Raw genomic sequence first — 14,182 nt, 5'->3', positions numbered from 1 at the left:
TTGTTCAATATCTTGGTTCAATTCTAGAATTTCATTGTTAATTTTTTGTCTAGATGATCTGTAATTGTGATAAAGGGGTATTGAGATCCCCACTACAATTGTATTAGAGCTTATTTGGTTTTTCATGTCCATTAATATTTGTTTTGTATAGTTGGGGGCATTCGAATTTGGTGCATATATATTTATGATTGTCATCTCTTCCTCTTGGACTGTTCCCTTCACAAGGATGTAGTGACCATCTTTGTCTCTTAATTAATTTTGGTTTGAAATCTACTTTGTCTGCAAATAGTATTGCGATCCCTGCCTTTTTCTGGGTTCCTGTGGTGTGGAGAACTGTTTTCCATCCTTTTACTTTCAGTCTATGTATTTCTTTTTGAGTTAGGTGTTTTTTTAAAAAAATACATTTATTAACCAATGTTAACACATTAAATGAATCTATATGTTGCTAGTCAGAGAAGTTTACAAAATGCTAGAATGCATCATAGAACTGGACAGCCACAATGAATAATTACAATGTGCATAGTGGCTAAGCTCAACACCTTGATATAGCTTTATGATTGCAGAAAATTTCAATAATGAATTCTGAAACAATCAATTGTAATTTTATCTAAAACTTTTACAAAACCAGGCCACAATCTCTTTTTTTAATTTTGTTTTTTTTTAATTTTTAAAATTTTTCTTTTTTTTTTTGGTACTAGGGATCGAACTTGGGTCCTTGCACTTGCAGGGCAGGTGGTGGAACCAATGAGCAAAATCCCTGGCCCTAATTTTGTTTTTGTTTTTTTTTAAACACACAGTTTTCACGCTTTAGTAACTTGGAAATGTGCAACCATGTCAACAGAGACAGAAAAGCCAAAGTATGAACCTCACTGTCATGCAGCTATCGGTTACATATTACATACTGTGGAATGATTTTACACCAAAAATATTTCCACAATAACTTGCTCTCATAGGGGTTGATCAAAGTTTTAAAACTTGAAAAACAATCAAAGAAGATTAAGTGTTCTTGGTTATGACTCTCCATCTGTGCCCTGGCACCGGCGTGACTGGGCCTGTTGAACAGCAATGAGGAGGGGCGATGAACCGAGTCACTGCGGAACCTGGTACGTAGTTGTGGGAAATGGGGCTGCCAGGCAGACTGTACAAAAGAGTACGCACCATTTGGCAGTAGTTTGTCAATTAACTTGTGTCACCAACATCTGCGACAGCGTTGGGATTGGATGGATGATGTTTCACAAAAGACTGACTTACACTTTCATCTTCAGAGTGACCCTGAAAAACCTGGAGAAAACTTTTTAAAAGGCTTTTCTCCTGATTCTTTCACTTCCGTTGAGAGTAATTCCTTTAATAAATATCAAAGGTCTAACTAAATATTTATAAATTATTTCTCTAACCTCAAAAAACAACTAAATGATAAATGAGAATTTGACTTGGTCTAAGGTCAGTCTTTGCCAAAAACCAAAAAACTAAACAACATAAATTGTGAGATATTTTTAAAGAAAAGTAATTTAAGTTTTCCTGGTTGTATTTTATATATCTACGTATAAAGAAAGCATTTAGTCAACTATCGATCCATTCCTATTGGTAATGCTTCTCAATCCAGACATTCTGCAAAATACAGACTTTTTATAAATCATGGCATCTTTTTTTTTTTTCACATAAAACAGTATTTTTACTATATGAAGGATTTCAGTTTTTGACCATTTAGTATGATATTGGCTGTTGGTTTTTCATAGATGGCTTCTGTCAGTCTGAGGTAGAGAACATCTATTCCAATTTTTTGTAGGGTTTTTATCATAAATGCATGTTGGATTTTGTCAAATGCTTTTTCTGCGTCTATGGAGATAATCATATGGTTTTTGTCCTTGGCTCTATTGATATAGTGTATTACATTAATTGATTTTCGTATATTGAACCATCCCTGCATCCCTGGGATGAATCCCACTTGATCAGGGTATATGATCTTCTGCATTCTGTTTGCCAGTATCTTATTAAGGATTTTTGCACCTATGTTCATTAATGAGATTGGCCTATAGTTCTCTTTTTCAGTTGGGTCTTTCTCGGTTTTGGGGATCAAGGTGATGCTTGCTTCCAGGAATGAATTTGGGAGTACTGCTTCCCTTTCAATTTCATTGAAGAGTTTAAACAGTAATGGCAGCAGTTCCTCTTTAAATGTCTTGTAGAATTCAGCAGTGAAGCCATCAGGGCCCGGGCTTTTCTTAGTTGATAAGTTTTTAATTACATTTTCAATTTCATTGGTTGATATTGGGTTGTTCAGAATTTTTAGGTCCTCTTCATTCAACTTTAGTAATTCATATGTATCTAGGAATCTGTCCATTTCTTCTGTGTTGTCCATCTTATTGGCGTATAGGTTCTGGAAGTAGGTATTGATGATCCTCTGGATTTCTGCTGGGTCTGTTGTAATTTCACCCTTTTCATTCCTAATTGCATGGATTTGGGCCTTTTCTTTCCTTTTTCTGACAAGGTTGGCTAAAGGTTTGTCAATTTTGTTGATTCTTTCAAAGAACCAACTCTTGGCTTCATTGATTTTTTTGTATCGTTCTCTTAGTCTCCATTGCATTGATTTCTCCTCTGATCTTTATAATTTCTTCCCTTGTATGAGCTTTGGGGTTGTCCTGCTCTTTTTCTAGAAGCTTGAGGTTCAGCATCAGGTTGTTTAATTGGGCTCGTTCTGTTTTCCTAATATGTGTATTCACTGCTATGAATTTCCCTCGTAAGACTGCTTTCATTGTGTCCCATAGATTCTGATATGTTGTATTGTCATTGTCATTTAATTGAAGGAACTGTCTGATTTCTTCTTTAATTTCCTCTGTGACCCATTGGTTATTCAGAAGTGTGTTGTTCAATTTCCACGTGTTTATGAAATTTTTTGAGTTTCTTTTGCTATGGATCTCCAATTTCATTGCACTATGGTCTGATAATATACAGGGGATAACTTCAATTCCTTTGCACTTACTTAAACATGTTCTATGTGTGAGTATGTGGTCTATTTTGGAGAATGACCCATGTGCAGCTGAGAAGAATGTGTATTCTGATTTTGTGGGGTGGAAGACTCTGTAAACATCTGTTAAGTTCATTTGTTCAAGAGTTCGATTGAGTTCTAGTATTTCATTACTTATTTTTAGTCTAGTTGATCTATCTATTTGTGACAGTGGGGTGTTGAGGTTCCCCACTACAATTGTATTAGTGGATATATGACTTTTCATGTCCATTAGTATTTGTTTTATATAGTTGGGTGCACTAGTGTTTGGTGCATAGATATTTATGATTGTCATCTCTTCCTCTTGGATTCTTCCCTTTACAAGGATGTAGTGTCCTTCTTTGTCTCTCTTAATCAGTGTTGGTTTGGAATCTACTGGATCTGCCAAGAGGATAGCTACTCCTGCTTTTTTTCGGGTTCCTGTCGCATGCAGTATTGTTTTCCACCCTTTAACTTTCAGTCTATGAGTTTTCTTTTGAATTAAGTGTGTTTCTTATATGCAGCATATTGTTGGATTTTGCTGCTTGACCCATTCTGCCCGTCTAGTTCCTTTTGATTGGTGAACTGAGACCATTAACGTTGATGGTTATAACTGAAACGTATTGATTTGTCATTGCCATGACTTTTTCTTTTTGTTGGGTTCTCCCCCTTTACATTTAATTTCTTGTCTTGCCAGATGGGTTCATTCTGCTTTGCTTCCTGGGGTTGTGATCCTCAATGTCTGTTCCTAGGCTATTGTGTAAAATTCTTTGGAGTGCTGGTTTGGTATTCACGAAGTTCCTAAGGTGCTCTTTGTCATGAAAATATCTTATTTCTCCATCCATTTTGAAAGATAGTTTTACAGGGTACATCAATCTGGGTTGGAGGCTGTTTTCTTTTAGGGCTTGGAATATGTCACTCCAAGCTCTTCTTGCCTTGATGGGTTGTGTTGAGAAGTCTGCTGTGATTGTGATGGGCTTTCCTTTGTATGTGATTTGTTTCTTTTCTCTGACTGCTTGGAGGACTTTGTTCTTCTGTTGTGTTTCTGGAATCCTAACTATTGTATGCCTATGTGTAGATTTTTTTTTGATTAAGGCTATTCGGAGTCCTATATGCCTCACTTATCTGTATGTCAAGCTCTTTTCCCCTGCTTGAGAAGTTTTCTGCCATTATTTCTGTGAAGAGATTTTTTATGTCATCTGCACCCTCTCCTGTTTCTTCATTGAGCCCAATCAGTATTATGTTATTCTTCTTTGCATCATCTAGCAGCTGCTGGATTGATTTCTCATGTTCCCTTATAATTTTGAAGCAATTTTTCTTTTCCTGGTCACTAATTGCAGTCTTATCTTCTATATCTGAAATTCTGTCCTCACATTGGCTCATTCTTCTGTGTAGACTTTCAGTGGAGTTTTTCATGTCCTAGAAGTCTATTTGCATCTGTTTTATGGATTCCATTTGTTTTGTATGTTGGGATTCCATCATGTTCCTGAGCTCCTCTCTATATTTATTAATCATGTCTTGCACTAGGGACACAATTTCTCCTGTTATCTGAGAAATTATTTCTGATTTCATTTTTTCCAGATCCCCTTTTGTTGCCAGTTCAGTGGGTCCAGGTGGTTGAGTATCAGAGTGTTCCATGTCATTTCCCTTTGGGGTTGCTGTAGGTGATCTGGAAGTCTGGTTTTGAGACTTACGTGTTTTCTCATTTCGACTGGGGTGGGGGGCTGTTAGCGCCTGCACGGATTACCTCCTCTGAGTTGGGTGAGGTGGGACAGGGGCCGGGAGCAGTGGTAGGGATGGTGACCCAAAAGCCCTTTCCTGTGGGCTGGGAGCAGCGGGAGGGATGGTGGCCGGGAAACCCCTTCCTCTGGACCAGGAGCAGTGGAATGGTGGCTCAGAAGCCCCTCCCTCTGGGGCCGGGAGCGGTGGGAGGGATGGTGGCCCGGAAGCCCCTTCCTCTGGGCCAGGAGCAGCGGGACAGAAGGTGGCCCAAAAGCCCTTTCCTCTGGGCTGGTAGCAGCGGGAGGGATGGTGACTGGGAAGCCCCTTCCTCTGGACCAGGAGCAGTGGGACGACGGCTCAGAAGCCCCCACCTCTGGGCCGGGAACAGTGGGACTCAGTACCTGGTCTGGTGATCTGGTGTCCTCTGCGTCTTTGTAGGGTGGAATCAGGCGGCTGCCTGTCTGCAGCGGGGTGATTCGGTGTCTTCCGCGTGACTCAGGACTTCGGTAGGGCGTGCACAGACCTGCCTGTCTGCAGCGGGCTGATTCCATGGCATCTTTAATACAAGAAAATTAACATGCATTATTCTTCATTCTGTATACAGTGATGGAGTTCATTAGTAGGCAATGACCCATTACTACAAACATAACGGCTTCTGTGAAACTTAAGTGCTTTCTTTCCTTTTAATATTAACTTACATACAAGAAGTGACACCAGATAATAGGCAGTTAGGATGATATTGGGAAGGGAAGGGGAGAAAAGCATTGAAGAAATTTGTATGCCTCATCTATAATTTCACATGGATAAAGGTAGTTTTTGGCTTTTTATTTTTTGTTGTTTATCTTGTTACAAGCACTCAGGATAAAGATGAAATGTGCAAACTTTAAAATTTAAATATTCGTTTTCTCTAAGATCCAGCTCAGTAAAAGATTACCCCAGTTCCCTGCAATTTTAAACTACAAGATCAAAGCTAATAATTTGTTATAAAAGTTATATATTGAAAAGAAATAATGAAAAACACAATTGGGAAATATTTAAGAAAAAATACGCAGGACTAGCCCTGCTGTGTCAACCCTGTCCCTAAATTCAGTCACATACCCACTGGCATGACCAACAGATAATGCCTTTGAACAGTGAATGAAGCTGAGCCAGACCAGCTCAACACGGTTAAGGAAGAAACATCACATCAAGGTAGTATGTTTTATTCTGAAACAGTTCTGTAGTTCTTACATTCAGATCTATTCTAAATGTTTCTTTGTTAAACTCACTTGTATTCACCTGTTGTTCTTTTTAAAGATCTGTTGTTTAAAGGTTAATATCTCTGTAAAACCTAAAAATGTTTTAAAATTTGCTGAAAATGCAACAAATTCTCAATTAAAATTTATTTAAAATAATACCCTCCACTGATGTTACTTTTTACCCCCTGAAAAAACTCCAGAGGAGCATTAACAAAAGATTTAAACTACTGTGCAAAATTTCTTCACGAAAAGTGTTTAAAGGCTGGTGCAAAATGGGAAGCAAATTCTAAAGAATTTTGGCTTCTTGGAAACAAAAACCGCTGTGTCTGAGGCGTACTGGTCGGGTAGGCGACATGGAGCCGGCCTCATCATTTCCAGCAGCAGGTGCGCTTGTGCTCCGCATAGCAGTGCTCCTGCTGGCACTTGATGGAGCAGTAGGACGTGTTCCAGCAACAGTGGTACATGGCCTCCTCCTCACAGTTGTGGCACCACTGCTTCTTCTTGGTCTGAGATATTAATTGTTTGTGCTGGGTGGCTAGCTTCTTGATTTCTTCTACAAATTCTTCTTTACACTTTTCCTTTACTTGCTTACATTTTCTGCCCATCTCACCCTGCATGTTTGCTACAGCCTTATTTGTAGCCTGTCTTTTTTCTTCTTCCATTTCAGAACGCAGCTTTTCCAGAGCTTCACGGACAACTCTCTCTGTCTCTCGCTTGTGGTCCGATTTCATCCGGTCTTTAAAGTCATTGAAAATTTTGGTGTACTGGTCATGGCACATGCTCTGACAGACCCCCTCGCTGGTGGTCTGGGTGCTCCAGTGCAGCATTCTAGGGGAAGAGCCACTTAACTTCTTAGACTGTGTTGATACTGACACCTTCTCAATTGGCTGAGGCATTGTGGGGATTTCCTGGCTAGAACTCACTGCTTCTGTTGCAGGCTCTGGTTCTTCCTTTTTGGGTTCCACACTTTGATTACGTCATCCTTTCTTTGCTCTTGGTTCTTGAGTGACCTTTAGCTGCTCATTACTGGTAGAAGAGATACTGGATTCTGCCTCTTCCTCACCTCAGTCCTCGTTCTTAGACTTCCAAAATCTTCCTTCACGAAGGAAGCACTGGTGCAGTTCCAGCTCATCACAGGCCTTTTTCCACCCCATAGTGCGCTTCACGTGCAGCCGGTGAATGTCAACTTGATTGTCCTCTTTCTGCATGACTTTGGCTGGCCAAAACCCGAAACCTTTCATTTTAGCCCAAACCAGCTCATGATTAGGTATACAAGGATAGCAGAACCAATTGTCCGGACGAGCATTTGACAAATAGAAGCAATTCTTGTAAAGCTGTAGTTCATCTAGCTCATAACACGTGTCTTTTTATAGCATCCTTGCAATGTCAGCTTGCTCACTGTCTGCTCCATAGAAAATCACTGTGTTGTGGAGAAGCAGCTGGGTGTCAGCTTTGAATTCTTCATAACTTGGATATTTCCCCTCATTCACTTTCTCTTGTATGGTGGGAACATCGACAGCTGAATCCACCAGCCTCCTGTACATTGCGTGTTTATTGTCCTTCCCCTTCTTATTAAGGTCTATAGCCCTCTCCTTCATTTGGGAGACAATGAATCTCAGGTATGTGCCCATCTCATCTCCTGTTTATTTGTATTCTTCTTCTTCTTCTTTTTTTTTTTTTGGTACCAGGTGTATTCTTCTTCTTAATGCTCCTGAAAACTGGGCACTGCCAGTGACTACTGCTGTCTCTAAGCCTGAACTCATCAGACAAACGCTTGGAATGATACACATGAAAACACAGGTCACATATCAACACCTCTCCAGGCAAATGGCATTCAAAACACTACCAGTCATGATTTTCTATTTCCCAGTCCTTGTTTGGGGTTCCTGTCCTGGAGAAAGGATGCATACTGTAGGCAGTCTCATCTCCTGGCAACGAATATCCTTCTTGTTCAATACCAGCTTTTGAACCTTTGCAGCCCACTGATAAGAGTTTCAACAATAAGACTATTTTTCACAGCTAAGCTCAGCTGATGGGTGGTCTCTTTTGGATACATACTGTGGACTCAAGACATACTTTGTAATTTGGTCAGTGTTGGCAGTCTGCTTCTGATTCCATATAATCTCAGTTGCTGCCCAAAGATGCTGGATAGCTTTTGTATCCACCTGTCGCCTTTTTGTTAAACGTGCCGTGACCTGTTTACTTCTTTAGGTCATCTCCTCACCAAGCCGGGCAGCGGAACTGGATTGGGGTGGGCCTGGGGGTTGCGAGCCCAGCAGCTGGGCGCGGCTGGTGCGGGGCAATGCGGGGCAATGCGGGCCCGGGAAAGTTGGCTGCCTGCAAGGCGCCGTGGGGTGTGGCGCTGGGCTCAGCCTTGGCCTGCTCAGGGTGGACAGTGCCGGCCTGGCGGAGACCTGGGCCACGCCATGCTCGGAGCTCAGGCAGTGGGTTGGGACCTGCATGCAGCCTGCCGGGCTCGCGTCTGCCTCCCCCCTGGGGCCTGGTGCACCCACGCCTACCTTCCTGCGTCCTGTCTTCGGCGCCTCTCCAAGGTGTGTTTCTTGTATACACCATATTGTTGGATTTTACTTCTTGATCCATTCTGTCAGTCTGTTTCTTTTGATTGGTGAATTGAGACCATTAACTTTGATGGTTATAATTGATAGATATTGACTCATCCTTGTCATGATGTTTTACTGTTGGTGGTTCTTTTATTTCTTGTTTTTTTTTTTTCCTTTTGCTTTAGTTTCTTACCTTGCCTGGTGGCTTCCTTCTTTTGGGCCTCATGGAGTTGTGATCTTCATTGTCTTTTTCTAGGATATTGCTTAGGATTGTTTGGAGTGCTAGTTTGGTATTCATGAAATTTCTCAGGTGTTCTTTGTCGTGGAAGTATCTAATTTCCCCATCGATTTTGAAAGATAATTTTCCAGGATACAGCAGTCTAGGTTGGAAGTTATTTTCTTTTAGGGCTTGAAATACTTGACTCCATGCTCTCCTTGACTTGAGGGTTTGGGTTGAAAAATCTGCCTTGATTCTGATGGGCTTTCCTTTGTAGGTGATTTGTTTCTTTCTCTAACTGCCTGTAGGATTTTGTTCTTCTGTTGGGTTTCTGGGATCTTGACTATTATATGTCTAGGCCTAGATTTTTTTTTGATTATGGCTAATTTGAGTTCTATATGCCTCACTTGTCTGTATGTCCAGTTCACCTCTGTCTGGGAAGTTTTCTACTATTACTTCTGTGAACAGTTTTTTTTATGTCAATTGTATTTTCTCCTGTTTTTTCATGGACTCCTATCAGTCTTATGTTATTCTTCCTTGCATCATGTAGCAGCTGCTAGATTGATTTCTCATGGTCCCTTACTATTTTTAAGAAATCTCTATTCTAATGGTCCTTAACCGCAATCCTGTCTTCTATGTCTGATATTCTATCTTCAGATTCCCTCAATCTGCTATACATGCTTTCAATGGAGTTTTTAATCTCCTGAATATCTGTTGGAATCTGTTTCATGGATTCCATTTCTTTCTTATGTTGGGCGATCATGGTTTCAATTTCTTTCTTATGCTGGGCATTCATGACTTCCAGCATATTTCTGTGCTCATCTGTTTTTTTCATCTGTTTCTGTTCTAGAGCCTCTAATTATGTCTTTCACTCTGCTCACTATCTCTGTAGTTATCTGGGAGATTATTTCTGCTTTGAATTTTTCTAGACCCTCATTCATCTGTTTTGTTACTTCCTGTGCTATCAGTTCAGGGTGTCCAGGTGGTTGATTATCAGACTTTTCCACCTCATTTTCCCCAGAAATTGCCTTTTGTGGGGTGGAAGCCTGAGTTTGTGACTTGCTTAAGTGTCTTCTCATTTTTGTTTTTGGTACTGTCAGTTATAAGTCAGTGAGTCCCAGTAAGGCAGTCACAGACCTGTGAGATTCAGACAGACTTCTGGCTGCAAGTCCCAAATTGAGCTACCCACCCTCCCACAGGGGCTGTACTACAGGTTCCAGCTGTCTTTCCCCTGACAGTAGTCCAGGATCAAGTGGGAGGTGATGATCCCTATTGCAGAGATTATCTTCACTTTTCCAGTAGACTTCAGTTTTCATCAGGGAGCCTGAGAGAAGCCCTCTCTCTGCTGTTCACCTCTGCAACTCAGGACAATGGCCTTTATGTCCCCCTGTCCCTCTGTAGTGTGGAACCGAGTAGCTGTACAGCCAAGAGGCTGGGGGGTGGGGGGCTGGTTGGCCAAGGCAGCGGCTGGTGGGACTGATGGAAGGGGGTATCCTCACGGTCTCCTGGATGTAAGTGGGCAGGACAAGCCAGATGGAGCAGGGCGCAGCTACCCGCATCTCTGTTGCTTTTCTCTTATAGCTCTTAAGATTTTGTTCTTATGTTGGGCTTCAGGGCTTTTGACTATTTGTGGAGCGGTTCTTTTCTTATCATAGCTGTTTGGGATTCTCTGTGCTTCAGTTAATTCAGTAAGTTAATTTTTTCCCCATATTTGGAAAGTTTTCTGGAATTATTTCTCTAAACAGGGTTTTTTTTTTTTGTACCTTGGATTGAATTTAGGAGTTTGCGCTTGCGAGACAGGCACGGTGCCACTGAGCTAAATCCCCAGCCCAAAACAGAGTTTTTTAAATGTCATTGTTGCTGTCTTCTGATTTTTCACTTGTACCAGTTAATCTTAGATTAGTCTTCTTTGCTTAATCTAGCAGGTGTTGATCTATTTTTCACATTCCTTTGTTGTTTTCAAGGTACCTTACTTTAATTGGTCACCGACAACAGCCCTGTCTTTTAGTTCTGATACTCTGTCCTCACATTCTTTACTCCTGGTGCCCATACTTTGGATGGAATTTTTAATCTCCTCAATTTATGTTTGGTGCTTTTCTTATAGACTCTTAATTCTTTGTTTAAGCTGATCATTCAAGTGTTGTATAATTTTGTTTAGCTCAGCTAGCTTTTTATTTATGTCTTTTGTAGACTTGCTAATTGCTTTGTATATTAGGCCCATTATCTGTTTAGTTATATCTTGAGTTTTCCAAGTGCCTTATCTGTTTTGTTATCACCTCTATTCACTTCAGCAGGCAGCACATATATTAAAAGTGTTATCATCTCTGTTATCCTTTTGAATAATTTGAGTGTATTGTTTTTGAGTTCCTCCCCTTCAGTGTACAGGAAGTTGAAAGATTTTGGAAGTAATTTGTTGCCCTCTATTCATGTTTCTGTTTTTATTTATTTACTTCAGCTTTTTGAGCTGAAGTTTGCAGGGTGGTTATAATGGAAAGCTTTGTTGCTAGTGTAGAAACCTCTTTAGTTAATATCTGCTTTTTAGTGATGCTTTCTAGGCATGGCTAACTATTGGCCTTTGCCTCTATCGCAGGATCTAACCACCTCCATTTATTTAAGAGGGGAGTTACTGCATATTTGGCCCAGTAACCAGTATTCCTGGCATGGTCCATAGTATTGTTAATGACACAAAGGCAATCCAGATATTGGCATCTAGAGTGAACCAATTACTAGCAACAACTGTGTCTCCTTAGCTTTAGTAATAAAATCAGCAATACTAATAGCATCAAAGACAAATTGAATATTGACATATCCTAAGAACCAATAATATGCCACTCTTAACCACAGAAGAGAGATCTGTAATTATGGTATAAACACTAAGATAAACCAAATATGGACTTACAGTAAGTATCTATTAAATGGAATTACTTTACTTCCACTAACAATACAACAGTATTTAATAGCAGAGTTAACTAGCTAGCTAAAGACTCATAAAAGATTATAGTTATACTAGAAGAGGTAGAGGGGGGTGGGAAACCAGAGAATGAAAAAAAGTAAAATTTGTCAATGGAAGATGAAAAGGAGAAGAGCAAAATGAGATAGGAGATCCTATGGAGGAGTGAAAGGAAATTAATAGTATTAGGAAACAGGAATGAATAAGAAGTAGAAAAAAGAAAAACAGAGTAAAATACAAGAAATTAAAGAAAGATAAGAAGGAAAAAGAAAGTTAAAAGGGAAGAAGAAAAGAGAGAGGGGGGAAAAAAGGGAGAAAGACCTCTAGGTCCCAAATAACTTCTCTTCCTGGGTATTGTTCTCATCAGCGATCTGGTTGGTTGGTTAGACCTCACCTCTGTTTCTTCATGCTAAGTGGAAGCAAAACATAGAGCCAGCCTGAAGTTGGCAGATGGTTGCAGCTGCTGCTGCTGCTCTGCTTCAGCCCACGCTACACAGTGCCTTTTGCTGCTCTGCATTGGCCTATGTGGGGAATGGCATGTGGCCTCAAGATCTCTTTTACTGTTAGGTGACTATCTTTTCTGGAGAAAGTTGGGAAGCTTTATCTCTAGAGAAACTGAACAGATGAAGAAGCTCCAGAATCATCTGGGCCATTAGGCTTAATGGAAGCAGGGGTGAACCCCTGAATACTAATGGATAGTATTTCCCATCCCTGTACCCAGAAAACTGGTATTCACACATATACCACCTTCCTGGTGGAAGTTTAGAAAATTATTTGAAATGGCTGCAGAGAAGACCAGGGATGTAGCTCAGTGGGAAAGTATGTGCCTAGCATGCATGAAGCCCTCAGTTCAATCACAGTACTACAAGGGAAAAGAAAAGAAAAGAAAAGATGAACTGGCTCCAACAAAAATGAGCACAAAGTACAGAAATTTCCCATATATCACGTGTCCCTTACCCAACACACATGCAGCCTTCATTATCAAAAACCCACACCAGGGTTGTACAAAGTTTATAGTTTACAAGTCTATAGTTTACATTAGGGTTCACTCTTGGTGTACATTCTGTGATTTCTGGCCAATATATAATGACATGCATCCAGTATTATGGTACCATACTGAGTAGTTTCACTGCCCTAAAAATCCTTTTGCTCTACCATTCATCCTTTCCTCTCTACCAGCTCTAGGCTACCACTAATCTTTTTACTGTTTTCATAGTTTTACCTTTTTCCAAAATGTCATTTAGTTGAAATCATACAGCATATAGTCTTTTCAGATTGGCTTCTTTTACTAGATAAAATTTCTTTCCTCTGTTCTTTTTTTTTTTTTTTTGGTACTGGGGATCGAACTCGGGAACTTGTGCTTGTGAGGCAGGCACCAGAACCACTGTGCTAAATTCCCAGCCCTCCTCTGTTCTTGATAATGCATTTCTTTTTAGTGCACTAGTGCTCCATTCCTTTGGTGTACCATTCTTTTGGTTGTCCATTTACGTTCTGAAGGACATACTGATTGCTTCCAAGTTTTGGCAACTATGAATAAAGCTACTAACCATCTATGTACAGGACTCTTCTTTGTCTCCCCCCCCCCCCCGCCACTAGTTAATGACACAGGGCCTTTGCACTGAGCTATATCACCAGCCCTTTATAAAATTAAAAAAATTTTTTTTTCTGAACTGGGGATTTAACTTGGGACCCTGTGCTTGCAAGGCAGGCGGCCAAACCACTGAGCTAAATCCTTGGTCCCCCCCAAAATTTCTTTTAATGACAGGGAATTACTAAGTTGCTAAGTTGCCTAGGCTGGCCTTGAATTTTCAGACCTCCTGCCTCAGCTGGAATTATATGTGTACCATTACACCCTGGTGCTGCAGTAATATATTTTGTTTTAAATTAATAGCTGAATGAATTTCTGTGATATTATTGTGAAAAAAATCTAACTATGTTTGTTTCTATTTATTATCTTCCATATTCTAGTTCATGAAACCTGGAGTTGAGAATTCAAGGAACTACCCTGATTTGGCAAAAGAAGCAGGTAATAGAGAAAATTCAGATCCTTGAACATTCATTGCTTATTGTTTGATCATTCCTAGTCCACGGTTAGGTTAAAGCAGCTTTCAAGCACAATGAAGCCTAGTCAGTGGGAAAGAACTTAGGCAGAGTGTGGCTTAGTGACATACTGGAAAAGAAAAAGGAGAGAGGGCATGTGTGTTCTTAGCAGCCACATAGCCAGAATGAACTGTGGCTTGTGGTTTATGTGTTGTCCAGATGTTTGTTGGGGTGTTAAAGGGATCTTTGGGAGAGAAAGGTGACATCTTTAAAGTAGACAGCTTGATTCTAGTGTGGGTTCTCTGGAGTTATGGTAGAATTACTGGAATGCTTTCCTTTCTTGGAAAAGGGAGAATCAAATTCAAGATGTATGGACTACCCATGTGGTGGCTTTTCTCTCTTCATTTTAGTAGGCTAAATTAGAGAATTTTTTTTCTGTCACCAGGCTATTGCATGACTAAATGAGGTGATGCA

At 40.3% G+C, this 14,182-nt stretch overlaps 1 protein-coding gene and 1 pseudogene across 1 annotated transcript in view; one reads left to right on the top strand and one right to left on the bottom strand.

Annotated features, from left to right (window-relative positions):
- The window catches only part of Scp2 (sterol carrier protein 2), a 140,846-nt gene that overhangs the window by 11,437 nt on the left and 115,227 nt on the right, over positions 1-14,182 (top strand). Inside the window, exon 2 of the mRNA XM_004869228.4 lies at positions 13,637-13,694. Within this exon, the coding sequence (XP_004869285.2) occupies positions 13,637-13,694 (58 nt within the window). The remainder of the gene's footprint in view (positions 1-13,636; positions 13,695-14,182) is intronic.
- LOC106008097 (zinc finger MYND domain-containing protein 11 pseudogene) lies at positions 6,309-8,368 on the bottom strand (annotated as a pseudogene).

This window comes from Heterocephalus glaber, unplaced genomic scaffold (genome assembly GCF_053883595.1).
Source record: "Heterocephalus glaber isolate CG9 unplaced genomic scaffold, H.glaber_assembly_v1.0 deba00001451, whole genome shotgun sequence".
Lineage (NCBI taxonomy): Eukaryota > Metazoa > Chordata > Mammalia > Rodentia > Bathyergidae > Heterocephalus > Heterocephalus glaber.
Note: the sequence above shows the minus strand (reverse complement) of the source record. Positions and strands in the feature narration are given on the sequence as shown.